Genomic DNA, 22,905 nt, shown 5'->3' with positions numbered 1-22,905 from the left:
AGTCAACCTCGGCACTGGAAAGAACTTCCAATGATGCCTCTAGACCCGGATTTTTTCTCTTCAACCGACAAGCACTAGATTGAGCGGCGTCAACACCCGGACCTGGACCCTTCTCGATAACTGCAACATGAGTTTCCTTATTCCCTTTCTTTTTCTAATCCAAAAATGACCTCAAACGAGCAGATGACAAGCTCATAACTTTCCCACCTAAAACCAGGAACAACCAATACCAATTCAGCCAAAAATGATGTCTATCAAAAGAAATTACAGTTTATCAAAGAAAAAATTTTACCAATATAATTTCCCAAACCCACCTTATTCCCTTCAAACTTTAACAATTTAGAGATAGATAACAATTTCCCTGATGAAAAACAGTCAATCAGGAACTCCAATGTCAAATTCTCTTCCTCATCACGCCCCGACGCATCCAAAATTTGCATGGGATTAAGGCACCAATACAAAGGGAACCTCTCTACTAACTCATCATCCAGGTAAAATGGGTGCATAGACTCACTAGATCTCACTTTTACATACAATTCTTTAAAACTTTTAAAAGATGATTTATACAACACAAAGAGAGCTCGTCCAGGATAACTACTAAGATTTACCCAAAGTTCTCTACAAAGTCCTTTCGAATGAAACACTGAAAAGAATACATTCAAAGTATGAGGAGTCTCTAAGAACTCCATCAAGCATTTGTAGGCACGCAGGAAGGCCCACGAATTTGAATGCAACTGTGAGGGAGCACAGTTTAACTGTGTCAATACTTTACATTCAAAACTAGTAAACGGAACTCTAACACCTAGTTCAAAAACTACGCACGTATAAAAATAAAAATAAGTCCAATCTCCTCTCCTTTCACAAACCCTGTCTCCAGCGCTACAAGGAAGAAACTCTACCCCTGTTAATGTGCTAACCCTAATGTAACTACAAAGTGAAAGTTCAGTAATTTTTCTACATTATCATACAAAGAAGAATGACACTTGACATCCGAGTGAACCCATGTGTAGAGGTCATATTTTACTTCTACCACCTTATCCTTTTCTTTCTTTTCCTTTGCGATAGTAATGAAAGCGAAAGAGACAGGCAACAGTAAAGGTAAAACAAACTAACCTCTTGAAGTCATATTTCTTCAACTTGGCACAGATAAGTGTTAACTTGCATAATGTATCTAGCAATAGTGTGAAAGAAAATACAACCCAAAATCCACTACTCCAAAAATAACCGAACGGCTCTGATTAAGGAAACTGTTCACTTATTGATCATGCCTCACGCAATTCCTGACTGTTGGATCAAGGAAACTGTTCACTTACTCCAAATGTAAGCAAATGGCTCTGATCACACCTTGCTTGCACCAAATAGAAATAAATACGTTTATAATATTAAAAATGCCATAAACGATTGACGTTTTCAATTTAGCATTAAAGGAAACCCCAAGATTTGAAAAATTATTCTAAGGTTCGCACGTTGAGCTTGGGGCTACCAACCTTACATCATTCCGAAATATAGGTGTCATAAAAAAGCTCAATTTGTTCTCCACAACAGCAAGTCAAGCTTGGGGCTATGACCCATACCTGAGATATTCGGTCAGTGACACTATATCTCAGAATCCAAGATTCAAATATCAAAATTTTTTTATAAAATAACCGTTGCAGAACACCTCTATGGCTCTCGCTTATATCTCGACACGTATATAATCAGTTGAGAGACTGCTCGAGTAAACCACGAATAGTTCGAAAAATTGGTATAACACAGAGACTCTCGAACAATAATAAATAGAGACCATCACAGTTATAGAGACAAGATATACAAAAAAAATCACAAAGTAACATAATACGCTTAGGAATATATTTCTAAGAATGATAACTGACTTGAATGTCGAAATCTTTTTTGTAGGTCGGACGCTTGATTAGAACCCTAAAAAATAAGCGAAGCACCGAACTATTCCTCGAAAAATAGCTTCCGGACAAGAACAATATATATCTTTATTTCAATATTTTATGCTAATAAACAAATACAGCTAACATCTGCCAATGGTTAGAACTCACAACGCTTTTTACGTATATATTAACAAAGTAATCTAGCAATTAATCCAAATAATTAGTTATAACTAGTTAATCACAAATTCAATTTATATCAAAAGTGATGTTACATTTTATATAAGAAGATATAAACATTTAATTTTAGAATGCATCTGTATTATTATTAAACTATGGCTGGTATATGAATACAACATTGTATTTTTTAAAACGTGAGCCGTATATATGTGATTATTATATGAACTAATTAAAGTAAAATTAGATAAAGATTATCCAATGAAGATATTAAAATATATATATATATATATATATATATATATATATATATATATATGGATAAAGATATGGATTATACTAACTACTGTGATTTAAATGGCATCAAGGCGCTTTGAGAAATAAAGTATTCTCCCAAGATATAAATTCAAAGAAAAGGCTTGCAGAGGATGTCGTTGATAGTTGACTACGTCTATGATTAAGATATTGTCCATTTTGGTGACCGTTGACTCTTGATTATTTGATACAGTTTATTAAGCTTATTATATTGAGTACAAACTATACTCTCCCTCTCTCTGCCCCCCTTTACGACTCGCCTTTTGACTGAATTTTATTCCTTGGCCCCGAGAAAAAAACAGGGTGACAATGAAAGGCAATAATTATTCTGATCTATAAAATAAATATTTTTGTGTGGATGAAATTTTGAGGTATAGTTTATACCTTGCATTATTGTAATACACATTTTTTTTAGTAGAGTGAGAATAATTCGAATGTTAAAGAAGTAAGTAGATACCTATATAAGATATTCTGATATTTAAGTAAGTCAATAAGTGTTTAAAATGTATAGAACTTATTATGTCTGTTATTTTATAATAATTTTATAAATATAGAATATAAGATATGAAATAAAATTTATCATGTGTCTGTATATTTATAATAATTTTATAAATATAGAATGTAAGACATAAAATAGAACTTAGTATGTGTTGTTGATGATATAGAAATAGATGTTTTTATATAGGCATAGAATTGATGAATAGAGTTGATGTTATGATTATTAGTTATTAAGTCAAAATAATAACTATTAAAATCGTGCGTTACAAACTTAAAATAAAAGCAAATAAAGTCAAGTTATGACTCATAATACACAATAAAAATTGAACTATAAAGTGACGGATGACTATATATTTTTGAAATATCAAATATAAAATTAAATTAAATATTTTTATTTTCATGTAGCGAATAATATTAGATATAATTTAGTTTTTATTTATTAAATATGTATAATAATAACAAATGTAAAACTGGTCAATAAATAATATCTTTATATAAACATAACAATTAAAATATAAATACATACTATATTAAATAGTTTAATTAAATATATTAATCAATTCGTCTAACAATCAAAACATAAAACATTCCATCATATATAAAAAATCAAATACCAAAACCACTATTCATATATAACATATATTAAAATATAAAATATATATTAAAAATATATAAATTAAATAATTTATATATTTATATATAAATATATCATGACTAATTTTAATATACACATAATATTTTTATAAATAATACACTAAAAATTAATCATTAAATCAATAATTATATATTTTTGTTTTTTTAGTTAGAAATAAAACTTAAATTCACTACTGTCAAATAAATACGAAAGACTATGCCATTTAAATTATAACGTATTAGCATAATTATATATTTTTGTATACTTATATATATTAATTAACATTTTTAACTAAATAATAAAATATTATAACAATCAAAGATATTATAGTTAAATAATTAGATATATAATAAATAAATAGTCAAACTTATTTATAATAATACAATAATTTTTTGTAAAATATTAAATACGTATTTTTATATACAAATATTAATCGATTGACTAACTGAAAAAATATAATAATACGTATTTTTTTTATTTTTTGTCAATGACTTATAACTCAAATGACATAATCTCCCCATACTCAATTAAAAAGTCACGAGTTCGAGTCTTTCTATCTTTAGTAAGAAAAAATAAATAAATACATTTTTAAAATAAAAATATAATTTATATACTAAAATTAATTATTATATATTTATATATAAATATATAATTTAATTTATTTTTAATATATATTTTATACTAATAATTAATTTTATTATATATCTAATATTGTTTTTAAAAATGTATTTTGACACATAAGAGGGAGCGGGAGAGTCCAAGTGGCACGTAATAAAAGAACAGATCAAATATATGAGTGGAGCATAGACGGCGGAGGCCCTTAGAGATTGACTCCATCAAAACGCGGAGCAGTTTTTTACATTTATTCCTTCCACTTCTCCTCCCACTCTCACACGATACATTCCTTATTAGCTTTATACAAAGTAGTTACAACCTCCGCTTCCTCTCTCTTTCTCTCTCTCTCACCAAAACCCAACTATAAAAAAGAAAGTGGTCAGGAAGGTTCCTTAGCTTTCCTTTCAATATATATAATAACAACCTCTCTGTCGTACACAAATCAAAGAAAGAAACGTAACTAAGATGGTGGTGGGAATTAGCAGCAAGAAGGGATCGTCGTCGTCGTCGTCATGGTTCTTCAGGAACAAGAAAAGGCTTTCTTCCTCGTGGAATCTCAGGCTCAAGTATCTCTTCTCATCCGCTTTCAAGTGGAAGAGCCTCTCCACAATCCGCGTCTCCTTCGTGGACGGCGTCGTTTTCAGGCTCGTCTCTGCATTTGAGGCTGTACTCCTCGTTCTCACCCTCTGCTTCTTCTACCTCTGCTGCGGCTGCAACTTCTGATCTCATCCATCATGCATCCTAGCTGAGACTAGATACACAATCTCTCATCTATCACTATTTCATCATGTAATTATTATTAATTTATTGCTCCTTAAGTACTTGGAATTTTGTAATCTCCATTTTCTAACTCGTCAATTAATGCAAATATATTATTATTATTATACATGGATCCTTCCAGAACAAAATCCGAAATCATCACCCAATACTCTAGCTGTGAGGTTTGGTGCTCGTGTTCCTTATTCAACAGTAGAAATAGAATTCAAAGTTCGAAACCAGCTTTGGAAGCAAAGTAACGCGTTCGAATTCTAATTCTAATTCTTGCTTGGCCATTAAGGCTTGTGACTTGTGACTTGTGAGTGTGAAAATGAAGAATATTATTTTCGTCACTATTGGTGAGGTTAGTTAAGGAAATATTTCTTAACAAAAGAAATTAATTAAAAACCGCTCAAATTTATTTTATTTAGTGTTAGAATTAATAAATTTTAAATGAGATAAGTTTGAATTTTATTTTTCTTTAATATTATTGGAGTTGGTTAATTGTTGAGGAAGAAACTCATACACAGGAAATAATGACGAATAAAAATCAATTTTTATTATATATATATATATATATATTAATTACAAGTTTGGTAAAATTTAATTGTGTATACTATAACATAATGATTTCTACGTTTCAAGTTTTCTAAACCACATCCACACACATCCCAACCCAGTTTCTGATCCTGTGAGAGAGGGTGTAAGATAACATGGTATAATTGCGTAGAAGAATCAAGAATGGAGAAGAAAATAAGTTATGTTAATGGTGTTGGTTGGCTTTTGGAGAGACTCTCGTGAGCAGCATTGCCCTTTGTGAGGAACCAACAGCTGGCTACCGGTTGTAGACAGGTGGTGTGTTAAGGTCATGACTCATAACTCTTGCAAATTTTTTTTTTTTAATTTCAAAATATAATTTTGAAATGGACGACTTGTATTATTGGACCAACGAGGAGGAATTATTCATTGAAGTTTTAGTTTTAAATTAAATAAGGAAAATAATATTCATTAGTTTTAAATAATGAATTTGGTTATTATTCATTGAAGTTTTAGTTTTAAATTAAATAACGAAAATAATATTCATTAGTTTTAAATAAGGTTTAATTACTCTGTTGGTCCCTATAGTTTCATAAAATTTTCAATTAGGTCCCTATACTTTTTTTTCTTTTTAATTGGGTTCCTGCACTAATTTTTTTTTTCAATTAAGTCCTTCTTAGTAGTAATTGACTTAATTTTATAGGGACCCAACTAAAAAAAAAGAATTGGTATAAGAACCTAAATAAAAGGAAAAAAAAGTGTAGGGACCCAATTAAAAAAAAAGATTGGTACAAAGACTCAATTAAAAGGAAAAAAAGTATAGGGACCTAATTGAAAATTTCGCGAAACTATAGGGACCAACAGAGTAATTAAACCTTTAAATAATGAAGTTGGTTAACCAAATTTTTAATGAGATTTTAAAGTTAAAAAATATGTCAGATTGAATTTATGAAGAGAAGTTTAGCAAGATAGAATATATAGAATGTAAGTACGGTCGTCAAAAGAAAAACCCTAAAATAGAAGTGAAGATTAGAGAAAATATCTTACGAAAAGTTAAAAATTTTAAGTATTGCACGGTTATGCTTTATGGTACAGAAGCTGAACAATGGGTGAAAGGGAGAAGAAGACTTAAAAAGACCATTCATGAGGTGGTCAAACGAGATCTATATATAAACGGTTAAACATGATATATGATAGAGTTCAATAGTGTCATTTGATCCATGCAACCGATTTCATCTAATGGGATAAGACTTTGTTGTTGTTGTTGTATTATTAAGGTATCATATGAATAAATAATATCTAATATTTTTGTCCATAATGTTATTACAAGAACATTATAGATTATTGCACAAAAAATTTATAAATCAAATTATTTTTATAAAAAAATTGTAAATGACAAAATTCTTTATTGATTAAGAAAATTAGAGTTTTCGTAAATAAAAAAATTAAATAATAAATTTTTTAATTATTATTTATATGCGACAGAATTTAACTTTTTATTAATAATTATTTTAATATTTATTACCTAAAATTTAAAATAATTTATTGTGTATACTCACATTTGATTAGGTGTTAAGTTTGTTGTATATAAAAATATAATAAAAGAATTAGATATTAACATAAAAAAATTTATATTGATAGTTATAAAATTAACTTAAAATTAGTTTAACTTTAAGACAATTGAATTTTGATTCTAATTATTAATCACAACATTATTATTTTTTTAAATTATATGTAATAAATATTTGAAAAAAGAAAAATAAAAATATAGATTCTAAAGATAAATGGTGAAAGTTTAAACTATATAAAAAAACTAAAAAATATGTATATAATAATAATAATAATATATTTTTTATGTGAATAATATTATGAAATTATTTTTTTAATTATATTTAATTATAAATTTAATATATTTTTTTATAATTTTATGAATTTATTTAAATTAATAATATAAATATAAATTATAAGTTATATATAGAGTGAGAAAGATAAAGAGAAAGAAATAGAGAAGGGAAGAGAGGTAGAAAAGATGATGGAATAATAAGGAAGTTTATTAATTTTAGAGGAAAATATTTCATTAAAATTTTAATGAAAGTGTGTCATGTGATAGATTTTGGTTGTTAATTCAGTAATATAGTATAACTATATTTCAATTTCAATTTTAATTAGAAAATATTATTAATCATCAATCGAGAAGCGATGGAAACAACGAAAACCGTGAATATCTAAGATTCATTTGACGGGAGGGAATCCATCTACGCGATCCAATCAATAGTTTAAGTCACACATTTTCATAATCCGTTTCCGTTTTTTCTTTGGAGAATCCCCTCAACTATCAACTATGTGTGTATGTCAAATAAAAAAATAAGACGCTAATTTTGTTAAGTATTGTGAAAATAGAAGATGTTTGGATAGGAGATGTAAAACATATCTTGAATATTTTAGAAATTCGAAATTAAAAGAAAAGCATCTTGCATAAATTGAAAATTCATTAGGTTTTTTTCATCTTTTTTTTTCCTTTCTTTTCGTTATACATTTTGATTGTCAAATTTATAATTAGTTATAGATAATGATATATAAGAGAGATAGAGTAGTAAAAGAATGAGAGAGATAAAAAAAAAATGAAAAGGAGAGAACTCTTTAATTTAAAAAAAAAATATTTGATTTTAACTATAATAAAAAAGTGACATGTTGATTGTAAAACTAGTAATATATAATATATAATAAAAATAAAAATATTTATTTGATTTTACAGTAGCTAAGAAATTATGTTTTGAAATATATAATTCCTCCTAGAGAGTTTAATGCAATTCGGCCATGTCAAATTATGTTTTGAAATATAAAAAGATTCGGAAAATGCTGGGGAAAAATGGGAGTCGAACAATGCAACTTTAATTTAACCTTAAATGAGATGCATGAAATTCAATTACTAAGCTCTAATAATTCCATATTAAAGTCATTAGATATTAAAATTGGAATTGTAATATGAAATTTTAAATAAAAATATTATTTGTATACTAAAATTAGTCAATAATATATTTTATATAATATATATGTAATTTAATTTATTTTTAATATGTATTTAAATTCTAACATATATTTTATATTAATAATTAATTTTGATGATTAATTTTACTGTACACATAACATATTCGAACTTTAAAATGTATGTTAGAATGACTAAATAAATAAAATATGAATTATGATATCAAGTTTGATTTAGTGTTTTTTTTTTTCTTTTATTTTTTCAATTCAGATTATGATTCAATATTTGAAAACAATAAACTAGGTATGGTACGCTTAATTTATCACTGTGTAAATAATGGAAGGCGATATAGACTTTTTTGTTTTGAGAAATAATAAAAAATTATTAGTATAAAATGTTTTTTATTTTTAATTCTATTGGAATAGTTAACTAATATTAGATATAACAATAAGTATGTAATTATAAATATTATATATATATATATATATATATATATATATATATATATTAAATTAAATAAAATAATTTTAAATTATTATTTCTTTAACATAACCATTCATATAATATGAGTTATGAATGGAAAAGTGTTTATTTTACTTATTTTTCAGTTTTTATAAAATGTTACGTGAAATTATAATTCTAATTTCAATTTAGTATGTATAAAAATGTTGATACGTTAGTTTTATAATTATTCTCTTATTGTCACAGTTTAATTCCAATTTCTTATTTTTACTGCGTTTCCTACTGTATAAAAGATGACAAAAAATGGAACTTCTCTAGAACTTGTCTCTTAGAAAGCCAACAAGATTGGTCATCATTCCTCATTTTTCAGGAAAATGCTTGTTGCCAAATAAAATTTTTTAAATTTTAATTTGACTTTATTCTGGTAATTAGTAATTACCATATCAATGAAAGAGAAGGTAAAATTAAAATATCTAATAAACTTTGTAGTTTCAAAGCTACCAACACCAGCATCATCATCATCTTATCTTGTTCTTGTTGTAACCCTTTCCTCACTCCTCACTCAAAACTTTTCTTCCTTAGTCACTGATACATAGCAAAGTATTTAGACATACACATAGACATGCATTCTTTAACATGCATAACAATTTCTTCTTCTTCTTCTTACACCTTTCTAAAGCCATACCATAACCCTCTATTGGCTCCTACTTCAAGGCCTAATCTTCTAACTTTGAAAAAGAAACCATGCTTTTCTACCAAAGCTCTACTATCATCTACCAAAGAATCTGTGTTGAAGGACTTCCATGAATGTAGAGCTCTCAAGGTGAACCTATTCCCATTTCTTCATCTTTTATGTATAATTGTTTATTTGGGGATATATTGTGATATTGAATTGTTCAGGGATCAGCTGAAAAATTAGTATCTTAACCTAAGCTGAGAGATTAACTAATAGAAATTGAACTATGCAGCTTTAGTTTTTTCACACACAAAATTTTGGATTCATGTGTTTAGGTACATTTATTCTATGCATGTTAACGATTGATAAATCTTTGACTTGTTTTGAAGATTATCTCAGGCCTGCATAATTTTGATAAGGACAATGTTGCTTCAGTTGTGACAGCTGCAGAGAAGGTTCGGTTTTTTTTTTTCTCTTTAAAGATTTGTTCTGTTGATCAGTTCACTAATTTATGTAGTATCCATGAATTGGTTTAGTATTTGATAGCTGATAGATGCATGAAAACAATTATACATATGAATTGTGGATTATTCTTTTAAAGATCTCTAATTATTCTGAATACTGTTTTCTTATGCTTTCTGCAATGAAATATTTAGCATTACAAACTAACATACTAATGTCCAATGAGTTTGTATTGTGATGCCATGTGCTTTACAGGGTGGAGCAACTCATGTGGATATAGCGTGCGACCCGGAGTTGGTGAAACTGGCTATCAGCTTAACTTCTTGTCCGGTATATTAATACTTTTCGAAATTCCGTTAGCTTCTAAAAGAATTATAGTTGTGGAACATATTGATCATTTACTACATTAATGTTGAGCATGTATATTAGCATTTTATATCCCAAATCCATTGGTCATTGGATTGTGGAACAAGACATTTACATTTAGGTTTTGATCCTTTTCTTTTTCTATCATTTGCATATAATTCATGCTTCTTGCAGGTTTGTGTTTCATCTGTAGACCCTGCATCATTTCCGGCTGCAGTCGAAGCAGGAGCACTAATGGTTCGACTAACTTGTCTAAGTTTTATCTTCAATTCTAACTTGATCCTTTGGTTGTTGCACAATCCTTGAAAGTTATGCTAGCCATTAACCATAATCAAATAGGGCTTCTGGGAATTTTTTCACTGAACATGATTAATTGCATTGACAGGTCGAGATTGGAAATTATGATTCATTCTATGAGAAGGGAGTGGTTTTTACTCCGCAGCAGGTATGGAGAGAATTTAATGATTAAAGATTGAATTTATATTTGTCAAAGAGAGTGGCTTTTGTCTTTAATTAGAGCACAAATATCTTGTTTGATTTTCTTATGATAAACACTACGATTATGATATAGCCAATTGAACATAAGAAAAAGAAGATGTAGATAGTTCCTTCTGAATTTCTCAGAGTATTGCTAACTAATTAGCATTTTGTACAAATTCTCGTGCAGATTCTAGGTCTCACAAAGGAGACAAGGAGGATACTTCCATCAGTAACATTGTCCGTCACCGTGCCTCACACACTAAGCCTCCCTGATCAGGTTATAAGCAGTATTTTAAATTCCAGAATACACTATGTAGCTGATGTCATGAATTACCTGCACAGATGAATAAAATTAATCTAAAACCTTAACAGGTCAAGCTTGCAGAGTTACTAGAAGAAGAAGGTGTAGACATTATTCAAACCGAGGGAGGAAAATGCTCAAATCCTACAAAGTCTGGTGTTTTAGGCTTGATTGAGAAGGTAAACAGATAACTTATGTCTCTTGTTTTAAATTCAATGGATCGTCATACACACTGCTACTGTTGTATTGATAAATTTACCATTCTTTAAACCATTAGATTTCTCATGGCTGGTCATTGCAGGCAACACCAACTTTGGCAGCAGCATATTCTATATCAAGAGCTGTTAAGATCCCTGTCATGTGCTCATCTGGCTTAAGTGCTGTTACAGCGCCTATGGCTATCACAGCCGGGGCAGCTGGTGTGGTATGTTTCTGAATCTCAACAAATTTTTTTCCATCTTATTCTGTCCAGAAAAATCATAAACCAACTTTTCTTATGTAATATTCTACTCTTATGGTGACAAGTTATTGATCAGTATACTATTTACTATTTTCTGTTCACAGGGTATAGGTTCTGCAGTTAACAGGCTAAATGATGTGGTTGCTATGATTGCTGAGGTTAAAAGCATTGCGACTTCATTGCAGACATCATCTCCGATGCATGCTACACGCAAAGTGGAAACTCGTAGACAGTAGTTCAGTTCTATCCATTGGGTTGTGTCACAAGAAATAGGTTAGAAGTGAAGGATACCAGTGAATAAAACATGAAGAAAATTTGGGAACCTTACTTCAACATAGGGTTAAAAAAGTGTGAGGATCCATCTTTCTTCTTCCTTTCTATTTCTGAGCTATGGTATTCTGATGTTTCTACAGAGGAAAGTATAACTTTGCCCTGCATATTTTTGCTTCTTTAATTGCTAATTTTGGATTCTAAAATTTCCCTAATAAAGAAGAGCATTAAAAGTAAAATGAACATGCGCTATGAAGAAGCTATTCTATTTAAAAAAAAAAGAAAGCAGCATTTTTCCAGAGTTATTTCCATATAATTGCATACAACGCTTTTCCACTTAAGCAAAAAATTGGATTTAACAATAATCACGAGTTTACTCCCCAGGTTGCGAGTTTGATTTTTACCCCATTTTGAGCCAAAATTATGTCGTTTGAGCTATAAAAAAAAAACTCATCATTTGCCATCTAGCTTCGATGCTCTTAGCTTCCGTCTTCTTCGTGCTTCTCGACCTTCTCTTTCCTCTGTCCTTCTTCATCGTTCACTCATTTTGGTTTTACTTCATCTCTTTTGGCTGTTGTTGCATCTGCTTCTGAGTTCTACCCCTGATACGAGCTTTTAAGTTCTATTCCCTGCTTCTGTTTCGCTCTTGTGCTTTTGCCGCTGATTCGAGCTTTGCTTTTGCTTTGTGCCTGTGTAGTGCATTGTACTAGTTGTATAATTGACTAATTGTTAAAGATTTGAATGTAATTATTATATCATGTACTATTATTTTAATTTATTATGTGTTATGTGGTGAAATTGTTCAATTTAAATGATCAGATTTGAGTAAAATAAATTCACAAGAAGTAAACTCACACTAGATTCGCAAGTTTGACAACCTTGAGAGAAATAATGTTACAATAAAACATTCTATTAAGCATTATGCCCAAAAATCTGCAATTCTATTACTAAGCATCCAAATGGAATTAACAGATGTACTTTACACAAAAAATTGATAGAGAGAACGATAGTTATTCACAAGGATAAAGCAGAGATGACTACAAACTAGATGTACAATTTCAGACCAAGCAGCTTTAATTCAAACAGTTCCAAACCTTCTATCTAGCTAACTAATAATAATTACATGGGTCTTATTCATCAAAATCCGATTCTTCATCAGTGTCTTCAAATTCACCGTTTTCCTGCCAATCAGCAACAAAACAAAACGAACTGTTTCTTTCATAACAAGGTAAACAAGAGTGAGTTCAATACCATGAACATAATAAATTATTACCATTTTCTTATTATATTCTGCCATTGCCATATCAAATTCTGCGCGCTTTTCTGTTGCTATATCATAGTATTGAACCTTCTCCTGTAAGATACTGGTGTTATTAGCACAGAATTCAACCAAAGCCATATTTCTTTTCGCTCAGATCTAAATGAACGAATTTAAAAGATTTGGAATGAATGCAGTTGATGCGAGTAAGTGAACGTTTTAACACAAAAAGGAGCGTCTCCTCAAAGGCACAAATTGTGCGTCACAGGATCTCATTTAAAATATAAATAAATGTTCTTGTGCAGTTAATGAAGAGCTGTGTTACGAGCATATAAAGATACCATTTCTAATGCGACCAGCACCAAAGATTGCAGCCATAATAATGCAATTCAGGCTAAACGAGGAAAGGAGAGGTTACATTAAACCTAAGTCCTAACCTCATAAGTCATCGTTTTCCACTTCTCTCCACATGCCTTGCCAATCTGAACTAACACATGAAGGAAGAATTACCAAAAGGAAGTGCATTAATTTACAAAGAATAACAAGTAACAACAACAACAGCAGCAGCAATAATATAGTCGCTATTCATGCAAAGTATACAAACGTTTTGCAAATTCTCAAGTCTAAAATAACTGACAATTTTTTAATAGAAGCGGGGATCACATTTAATGTTGTATTGGAATTTTAGAAATTATCCGAATTTTATAAATAATTAATTTGCAAACAAATACTATCTTGCTTCAAGACAAACTAAACCTATAAACTAGATCAGAATTACTACAGATACAATAGATTGTATACATACATCTCGCATTGACTTGACATCGGGGTTCTGCTCTTGAAATTCTTTACGAAAATCCTCCCTTAAGAATGACAACAAAGGACTTCAAGTAAGCACAATAAATTTGAAAAATTACAATATTTTCCATCAATGGAAATGAAGCAGTTGGTTTATGTATACAATGCTGAAGTAAATGGCAATATACTGAACAAAGAACAAAAAAACAAGCTAGTAACAAGGAAAGCAAACTATAGCAGGAAAATCATGATTAAATGGCTTGTGATAACCATAATTTTTAATACAAATGATTGTCTTGACTCTTGAACATAAAATACTGATGCATCCAAACTGACTTGTAAGCACAAACTTTCCATCAAGTGATTACCTCCCCAGCACTTTTCCCTCTAAAGTCAATTACTTTACCTTACAATTCCAGAACATTATTAATTCCAGTGGATCATACTTCTAGGATCAGTAATCAGTAAGATGGGCAAAGAAAGAAGCATATAACACTAACTGCAGGTTTGTTTTCTAAAATTAAACACCGGCACTTTTCCAACTATTTGGGAGAGCTTAATATTTCATTCAAGATATACAAACAATGCCATGCCATGAACCTGGAACATACATACATGAAACTAAACTGGAGCTAAATGGCGTTTCCAGTGGTGAACAGGTGAGTAACACGTTAGAACCTGCCATTATGAGTCTTAGCAATACCATATATAAAGTATAACTACCAGTAAGACAACATAAAAGATCATCAATAGCAAGTATAAATTAAATACAGGGAAAGATGGAGGAAAAATAATCGCCCTACAAGAAGTAGAAGAAAGCAGTGGGAGGTTTCTTTGGCTTCTTAGCATCAATCTTTTGTTTTGCTTTGGGTTTCTTTCTCGAATTAGCCTGCCGCAGTGATCTCTTCATCCCCCTGCTTGTTTTGATGTTCAACACTAGTTTGCTGAAAATTCCACAACAACATCATATTTAGATATTTGAATGTAGTTATCATCAATCATTGTTCTAATACACTAGCAACACTTGAATCCAGAGAACCTAGACCTAGATGAACTCCAGAACTCCATCCCCTTGCTTATTTTTTCAGGTGTGATGTCTGAAGCAGATATGATAATAAATAAATAAATAAGACAGTACCTCCCAAATTCATGTTTCTAATCACTCAATTTTTCTCAATTATCAGGATGGAACTTTTTTAGTACAATCTTTCCAGAGAAAGAATGACCTCTTTTATCGCAATATTTTCGCGAATTTACTGATAACAATAATAATACAAAAAAAAAGTGACAAAGGAAGAGTTAAAAAACCCAGTAGTGAAGGAAGTAAGCAACTTTATGTTGAACACAATGACCTAATTGAAAGAGAGTACATTGATACAGAGATAGTGCAAAAATTAGTTGAGTTGGGTAATGGAGAAACTAGAGAGTAAATAGAAGAGTGGTACCGGGAAGGAACAGAAGAAGAGGGTGACGCAGAAGCAGAGGTTTTCCGTTTAGCCCTTCCCGCCATCGCCCTCTCTTTTTCTTCTTCGTGTTCAGTGGTGCGGTTTAGCAGAGCTGTCAGTGTCAGCTGTGCTGGAAGCCATAGCCCATAAACACGCTTCCCGTTATTCAAACCTAAACGACACCGTCATGGTTACCTTCTTTTTTTTTTCTCGTTTATACAATTTTGTTTGTAGAAGAATTTTTTTATTAGGGGGAGTCTTTTTTTTGTGTGTAAATATAAAAACATTTACAAATCTTCAGACCTTTTTTAGTTTGGGTAGAGCTAACTAATCGTGACGACGTTACACTGAAGGGGTCCACTTTATTGAGCTTTGCATTTTCCTAAACAGTCTTGGCCCAAAATAAAATTCATTAAATGGAGTTGGGTTGAGTTGGGTTGAGCTAACTACTTTACAGTTGATGGGTATTGAGTAGATAAACCATACACCTAAATCTGGTATCTTTCTTTTTTTTTTTTTAAATATTTTTACTTACGTGCTAAACTTGATTTAGTTTTTGTTCTTTTCATTGAACGTCGAAGTTCGAACACCATAAAAAAACTTGGCTCTAATGGCATTTTTTTCCCCTCTCCACCTCAAGGTCTAGGGTTTAAACCCTAAAAAATGCAATTGAGAAAAAATATAATAAAAATATGTGAAAAGTGTTTGGGTGTATTGTGTATCTAGAATTGAGAATTGTTCAATCCACCGACAAAAAAAAAGGTTTAAATATTATAAATACTACAATTAATTAATTGAAATGAGAATATTTTAGATATAAAACGTTATTAAAGTTTCAGTCTCCATCTCTATAAATTTTAGTCCCTTGTGTCCCTACTTTTTTGGAGGTATTGAAATACTGAAATTTTAGAGACAGAAACAGAAATTTTAGTACTGAGTTTCAGTCTCTCACTCTCTGTCTCAGTACCTCAAAACAAACGCTACCTTAAAAAATAGGAACACAGGGGACTAAAATTTTTAGAGATGAAGACTAAAACTTTAATAACATTTTATATCTAAAATACTTTCATTTCAATTAATTAATTCCAATTTTATCATTTATACAAATTAAATTAGAATTTTATTCTTATTTCAATTTCTGTCTCTCATTTTGCACCAAACAAAATACTGAAATTTATTTCGATCTCTATCTCTTAATCTCTGTCTCTCAGTCTCAATCTTTCCGTCTCTATCTCTCCACTAAACGCTACCTAATATAGACATCTCTAGTAACCTACTAGTTGTACTCCATATTAATTTTGATTGGGCATGGCTAATCCAAAATCAGGTTAACTAACTACCTAGATGGAACCGCAACCTTAAATAAAATTTAATCAATTTCATAAAAATTGTCATAAAACAAAAATACATAAATGAAGAAGTACTCAATAGTAGAGAACTATTTTCATAAAAAAAATTAATTAACCCAATTGCAATTAGTATTCAATAGTGGTTTATTTGTATTAATGCATTTATTTATTAGTCGTAAAAAATTAGTAAGACTTTTTTTTTTTTATTGATATATGGAAATGCAATGGTGGAAGGTGATGGTGTCGGAGAATACTAAAAATGGGATGTGTCAAGGCCTTGTTTTTATCGCCTCCTGCTTGGTTGTGTGTGGGCGTGCCCGGTTCCGCTTTCATGACACCATAACAATACGATATAAACAAGAAGCATATAGAAAAACACACTCAGTCAAGCAACTTAACGCAACGCAACGCAATTAACAAACTAACAGAGACATTTTCACAAACACCTGGTAGCTCTAAAACCACTTCTCTCTATCTCTCTGTCTCTCTGGAGTTGCATTCGCTAATTGTTACTGTTCCACCATCATGCAAGCCATTCACACACCCACGCTCCGCGTCTCTCCGTTGGACCCACTTCGCAAATCAACCAATCCTCCCATATCCACGCGCCGCGCATCTAAGAGGGTCTCCTTCACCGTCTCCGCAGCCGCCGTCTCCCCCAAGGTTTCGGCTCCTCAGAGGCAGAAGGATCCAAAGAAGCGCGTTGTAATCACCGGAATGGGCCTAGCCTCCGTCTTCGGCAACGACGTCGACACTTTCTATGACAGACTCCTCGCCGGGGAGAGTGGTATCACCACCATCGACCGCTTTGATGCCTCCAAGTTTCCCACCAGGTTCGGCGGCCAGATCCGTGGGTTCAGCTCCGAAGGCTACATCGATGGCAAGAACGACCGCAGGCTCGATGATTGTCTCCGGTACTGCATTGTCGCCGGTAAGAAGGCTCTCGAGAACGCTGACCTCGGGGGCGAAAAGCTCAACAAGGTGCGTTTTTCATGGGAATTCCCCATATTTTGATTTGGTCGGTGATGGTCGTGTTTTAACTTATGTGGTTCAATCTTCTTTGCTGCTTCTGCATCTTAGATCTGTTAATTATTTTGTTTTGTTAATAGGAATCAGTTTCTGCATTTGGTCACTGATTCACTGATAGTTTGGTGCTTAATTGGTCACCTAGGTGTTGAGTTCAGTTTGAATGAGAACGTTGTTTGTTTGTATATTTGAGCTTTTGATTCATTTAGAAATGTGAGTTACTGCAAATTTTTTTTTTTTTTTGTGGCTTTTTATTGCTTCAATGGAATCATATTTTTATGGCATTGATCAGAACTCCTATCTGGATTTTGAATTGGTACATACTTTCTAAATTCTTTCAATTCCTTCTGATGGTGGTTTGCTACTCTTGTATTAATGTTAAAAAACTTGAATCAGGCCTACCTGTGCTTTGAATTGTTTTTGCTTATTTTGAGCAATATAGAAAAGCTTAAATCACTCTGTATTATTTGCAGCTTGACAAGGAAAAGGCCGGTGTTCTTGTCGGGTCAGGGATGGGTGGTCTTACAGTATTTTCGGATGGTGTTCAGGCTCTAATTGAGAAAGGACATCGCAAAATAACACCGTTCTTCATTCCTTATGCCATTACTAACATGGGTTCTGCTTTGCTTGGAATTGATCTTGGTTTCATGGGTCCAAACTATTCCATATCAACTGCATGTGCTACCTCCAATTATTGCTTTTATGCTGCTGCAAATCACATCCGCAGGGGAGAGGCTGATTTGATGATAGCTGGTGGGACTGAAGCTGCCATCATTCCAATTGGGTTAGGGGGTTTTGTTGCATGCAGGGCCCTCTCTCAGAGAAACGATGACCCTAAAACTGCTTCAAGGCCATGGGATAAAGACCGAGATGGCTTTGTAATGGGTGAAGGTTCTGGAGTTCTGGTAAGGCAGCCCAAAAAGTGCAAATAGAACAAACTCCTGCTTACATATTTTGTTTTCATTCTTTAGTGGCAATCTTCCTTATGTTGGTCACTTTAATTGACAATTAAAAGTGATTTGATATTTTAGTACTGTGGCTCTTTGCTAATATATATTTCCCTGTTTCTGAAAAGATAGTTGTCTTCTTCATTTGTTGGGTCTCAGGTAATGGAGAGTCTTGAACATGCCATGAGGCGAGGTGCGCCTATTATTGCTGAATATTTGGGAGGTGCTGTTAACTGTGATGCTTATCACATGACTGATCCAAGATCTGATGGGCTTGGTGTTTCTTCATGCATTCAGAGCAGCCTTGAAGATGCTGGTGTCTCACCTGAGGAGGTACGATTTTATTCCCGACACCTGTTGTCTAATTTTGTTGCTGATTTTATCTGTTGAAAGAAGTTCTACTGTTAATTATTTATATCATTCCTCGTGGATGTCTCTCCAGTTGATATGTTTGCTTTCCTGTTACCATCTATTAGTCAGGGATGTGTTATCAATATCTTTTTAGCACATGATATGATATGATAGGGGAGGCCACTATCCAACATAGCCGACATATTTTGGAGAGTTTCTACTAGGTAGTATAAGTTGGAGCTTGGAGTAGGTCTCCATGATTCACTAGCATTGAGGTTTGGATAATGTTGTGGAGAAGTTAGTGGACAATTGGTATAATTAGTGAGACCAAGAAGTCCAAATAAGTAACACATACAGTGTGAATGGGAGTTATGGCCTTAAGTTAACTATCTTATAACTACCCTCCTCCATTCCCATAGAGAGGAGCTTGAACTACTAATGGAAATAAATGCGAAGGCAAATTTTGCTTTATTTTTAATTTATGTTCTAACTTGGATTCATGCAAGCCTTAAATTGGTGTATTGAAAGCATATCAAATACTTCTTTCCAGGTCAACTACATCAATTGTCATGCAACTTCTACTCTTGCTGGTGACTTGGCAGAGATTAATGCTATTAAGAAGATTTTCAAGAAAACTGATGGCATCAAAATCAACGCAACAAAGGTATTATCCCAATTTTTGCCTTTATTTGCTGGTGAAAGCTTTTCTGTCTTCTACTTGTCAATTATAGCAGATTATATTCTATTAGTTCCATGGTAAATGAGTTGACGGATTTTTTTTTTTTTTGAAATTATTTATCAGTCTATGATTGGGCACTGCCTTGGTGCAGCCGGAGGTTTGGAAGCCATTGCAACAGTGAAAGCCATAACAACAGGGTGGCTGCATCCGTCAATCAATCAATTCGTATGTATACTTAATTCTTTTTTATCTGATTAAGATTATTTGTTGTCAACTATGTTCAACATACAGCATGAGCTTTTGTTATGGTCTGACAATTTTTTATATATGGTCAATGTCGGCATATTTATCCCTTATTTTATGTACGACGGTAATAGTTGACTCCTTTCTTTGGGGAAAAAGATTAGGTCTTCTCTTCCTTGAGTTATTTGAAATTTCATCTAGAAACTTGAATGTGTCATCAATGTTTATGAGAGAAGTCATTGCAGTAATCTCCACGGATAAGTGCGCATATATCCTATTAGATTTTTAATTTGCAGCTGACTACTTTGAGGTCTATTGGCTGAGCCAGATCACAAGAAGGATCCTGTTATTATGGCTGCTTATTATTAACACTTTTACTTTAATTGCCCGTTAGTACCATACAAAGCTTCAGTTGTTGAGTTTGATCTTCATGGTGCTTTGTTTTTTCTCATTTAAATGTTTTGTCGTAATAACATTTTGTCCTTGCTATTGGATGCAGAATCCAGAACCAGCAGTTGATTTTGACACAGTTGCCAATGTCAAGAAGCAGCATGAAATTAATGTTGGTAAGTTTCTATATAATTCAACAACCATGGTAATTTTCCGTTACACAAGATAAATGCCATAATCTGAACAGCTAATGGTTGATTTTTTTTCATTTCATTTCAGGCATTTCAAATTCATTTGGATTTGGTGGACACAATTCTGTGGTGGCATTTTCTGCTTTCAAGCCCTGATAGTCTGGTCTGTCACCACAAATGTAGAACAGGATTATAAATTAATTGCAATTTTGTTCTTTCTACATCATTGAGGCAACTTCCTTTATTTGAGTCTTTGATTTGTGAAAGCTGCAAGGCCTGTAGTTCTTATATTTGTGCTAATTGTGATTTGATAGCATAAAGAACATTTTGCGTATAGCTCGAATATTTATTTAGTTTGGAGTGCTGTGGTGGATACAGAAATTTCTATAGAGCTTATCTTCAACATTCTTCCTTAGTGTCTAGTAACGATGTTTAATCTTTATCGCAGTATGGTTTTATTTGAATAAAATGTTTCCCTTCCCTTTTTTTTTGTTGGTACCATTTGTTTTTAGTTTATCTTCTGGTCTTAATCAGTGATTATCATTTTGAATCTTGATTACATGTTGAGTCCATGGTACATTATTCTTATTCAGGGTGGTTTTGTAAGCTTAAATACATATTATAATGAACCAGGTTAGATATACATTAAAATCAGTCACTTAAGTGATGGGTCCGGTTGGGACCACAGATCCGGTTTGGTCCGGTTCGACCGGTCGGTCTGTCTAGTCTAATTTTGGGTCAAATTTTTCGAAATTAGTGTCAAAATGCTCGTTTTAAAAAGCTCTATCCTATTTTAATATAAAACTTTTTATTTCTAATTTTTATTATAAAAATTTAATTTATTAACTAATTATTTACTAATTTAGCGGGGTTTACATTTCTCATAACAATATATTAATATCTACGTTTATTAAATAATATTGATTATTAATATTGTATAATGTATTAATATACATAAAGTATCATAACATGTATTTAAAAGCATTCTTTTTTTACTTTTTTATACATTTTTATTATTATTGACCAAGAAATACAATTATTATTTTAAATAATTTGATTTTTAATTATTGATAAATTAAAAGTATATCAAAATTATATGACATATTATATTAGCAACATTTTTCACTAAATTACTTTAAAATATTGCTGATAAAATAAACTCATAAATAATAATAAAATTAAATTAAAAATTAATAAATTAAATATTACATGTCTAAATTAAATAGACTTGACTAATAAAGTGAGACCAACTTTCAAAATCTTTTGGAACTAAACTAATCAAATTCTAATGTTAGAATTAAGTTATTTAAGTAATATATATGGTATTCAATTCTAGAGCTTAAATAGTTAGATGCATATAATTAATTAATTATAATTAGGCCAATGCTACTATGTAAATGGTCAAAAATTTCTACATGTATAAATTTGAGGTGTTAAAATGAGATTGAATTTTGTCTATAATAATAGGACCCGCATTAATGAATAAATTATTATTGATGGGCCACCATAAACAGGATGCATGTAGAAAATGTTAACTATTTACTACTTTTGCATCCTTTAAATTAGATAAATTGGATTTAATTAGTATCAATAATTTTTTGTTGGTGTTCGATCATAACATTAGTTGAATTTTGGACTTCAGCTTGGGATCATACTTTCTATGTCAATATAAAACTTTTCTTTGTTTAAAAATTATTATTTGTATTGATTTTGTTAAATAAAATTTTATTATATAATATTTTTGCTATTTTTATTTTATATTGTAATTATGAATATTTACAAAATACTATTACCTTTAAAAAAGTTATGAACAAAATTTTTTAATTATATATATAATAAAATTAGATTGATTTATTAAAGATAATTTTTTTATAATTTCAAATAATATAGATTTAATTTATTCTAAATGACAAAAAATAAAATGAAAAACATTTTACATTATTTTTCTAAAAAAAAAATAATACAAATATACTATGACTTTAAAATATTTTTTGTTACGTAAATTTAATGTGATAGTAAGAAAAAAATTTAAAAGATGGTGGAAATAGTCATGAAATAATGTCTATTCCTTCTTTTACATGATTTATTACAGTTTTTCTCAATTAAGTGCTAATATATATATATTTCTATATCAAAGAAACTATTACTATCGTTTTTTTTCCATTGTTACATCAAATTTATGCACGAAGAAAAAAAATTAATTTTATTAAAAAATTTTACCAAATAAAGTTTTAAAGTCATAGTATTTTTTGTTACACATGATAAATTAAATTTATATTATTCAAATTGATAAAACAAAATTTCTAACAAATTAATATAATTTTATTAATTTTATTAATTAATAATAATTTTTAAA

At 30.8% G+C, this 22,905-nt stretch overlaps 3 protein-coding genes across 3 annotated transcripts; 2 read left to right on the top strand and 1 right to left on the bottom strand.

Moving 5' to 3' along the window:
- Nucleotides 1-9,180: 9,180 nt before the first annotated feature.
- LOC107631510 (uncharacterized protein ycf23) lies at nt 9,181-12,056 on the top strand. The gene is made up of 9 exons (XM_016334974.3): nt 9,181-9,680; nt 9,923-9,988; nt 10,251-10,325; nt 10,536-10,598; nt 10,747-10,806; nt 11,029-11,118; nt 11,214-11,321; nt 11,444-11,566; nt 11,707-12,056. The coding sequence occupies exons 1-9, from the start codon at nt 9,480-9,482 to the stop codon at nt 11,836-11,838; spliced, it is 918 nt and encodes a 305-aa protein (XP_016190460.1). The 5' UTR covers nt 9,181-9,479; the 3' UTR covers nt 11,839-12,056.
- A 738-nt stretch (nt 12,057-12,794) lies between these two features.
- LOC107631511 (HMG-box (high mobility group) DNA-binding family protein) lies at nt 12,795-15,625 on the bottom strand. The gene is made up of 6 exons (XM_016334975.3): nt 15,374-15,625; nt 14,732-14,872; nt 13,936-13,993; nt 13,568-13,612; nt 13,146-13,226; nt 12,795-13,053 (listed from the first exon to the last, which is right to left on the bottom strand). Exons 1-6 carry the CDS (start codon nt 15,436-15,438, stop codon nt 13,003-13,005), a joined length of 441 nt encoding a protein of 146 aa, XP_016190461.1. The 5' UTR covers nt 15,439-15,625; the 3' UTR covers nt 12,795-13,002.
- A 1,002-nt stretch (nt 15,626-16,627) lies between these two features.
- On the top strand, nt 16,628-21,037 carry KASI (3-ketoacyl-acyl carrier protein synthase I). Its single transcript, XM_016334976.3, has 7 exons — nt 16,628-17,703; nt 18,222-18,653; nt 18,855-19,028; nt 19,597-19,710; nt 19,849-19,950; nt 20,468-20,534; nt 20,638-21,037. The coding sequence occupies exons 1-7, from the start codon at nt 17,248-17,250 to the stop codon at nt 20,703-20,705; spliced, it is 1,413 nt and encodes a 470-aa protein (XP_016190462.1). The 5' UTR covers nt 16,628-17,247; the 3' UTR covers nt 20,706-21,037.
- The last annotated feature ends 1,868 nt before the right edge of the window (nt 21,038-22,905 follow it).

Source organism: Arachis ipaensis, chromosome B3 (assembly GCF_059453495.1).
Source record: "Arachis ipaensis isolate K30076 ecotype BB chromosome B3, ASM5945349v1, whole genome shotgun sequence".
Lineage (NCBI taxonomy): Eukaryota > Viridiplantae > Streptophyta > Magnoliopsida > Fabales > Fabaceae > Arachis > Arachis ipaensis.
The sequence above is the reverse complement of the archived record's forward strand: the minus strand, read 5'-3'. Positions and strand labels throughout refer to the sequence as shown.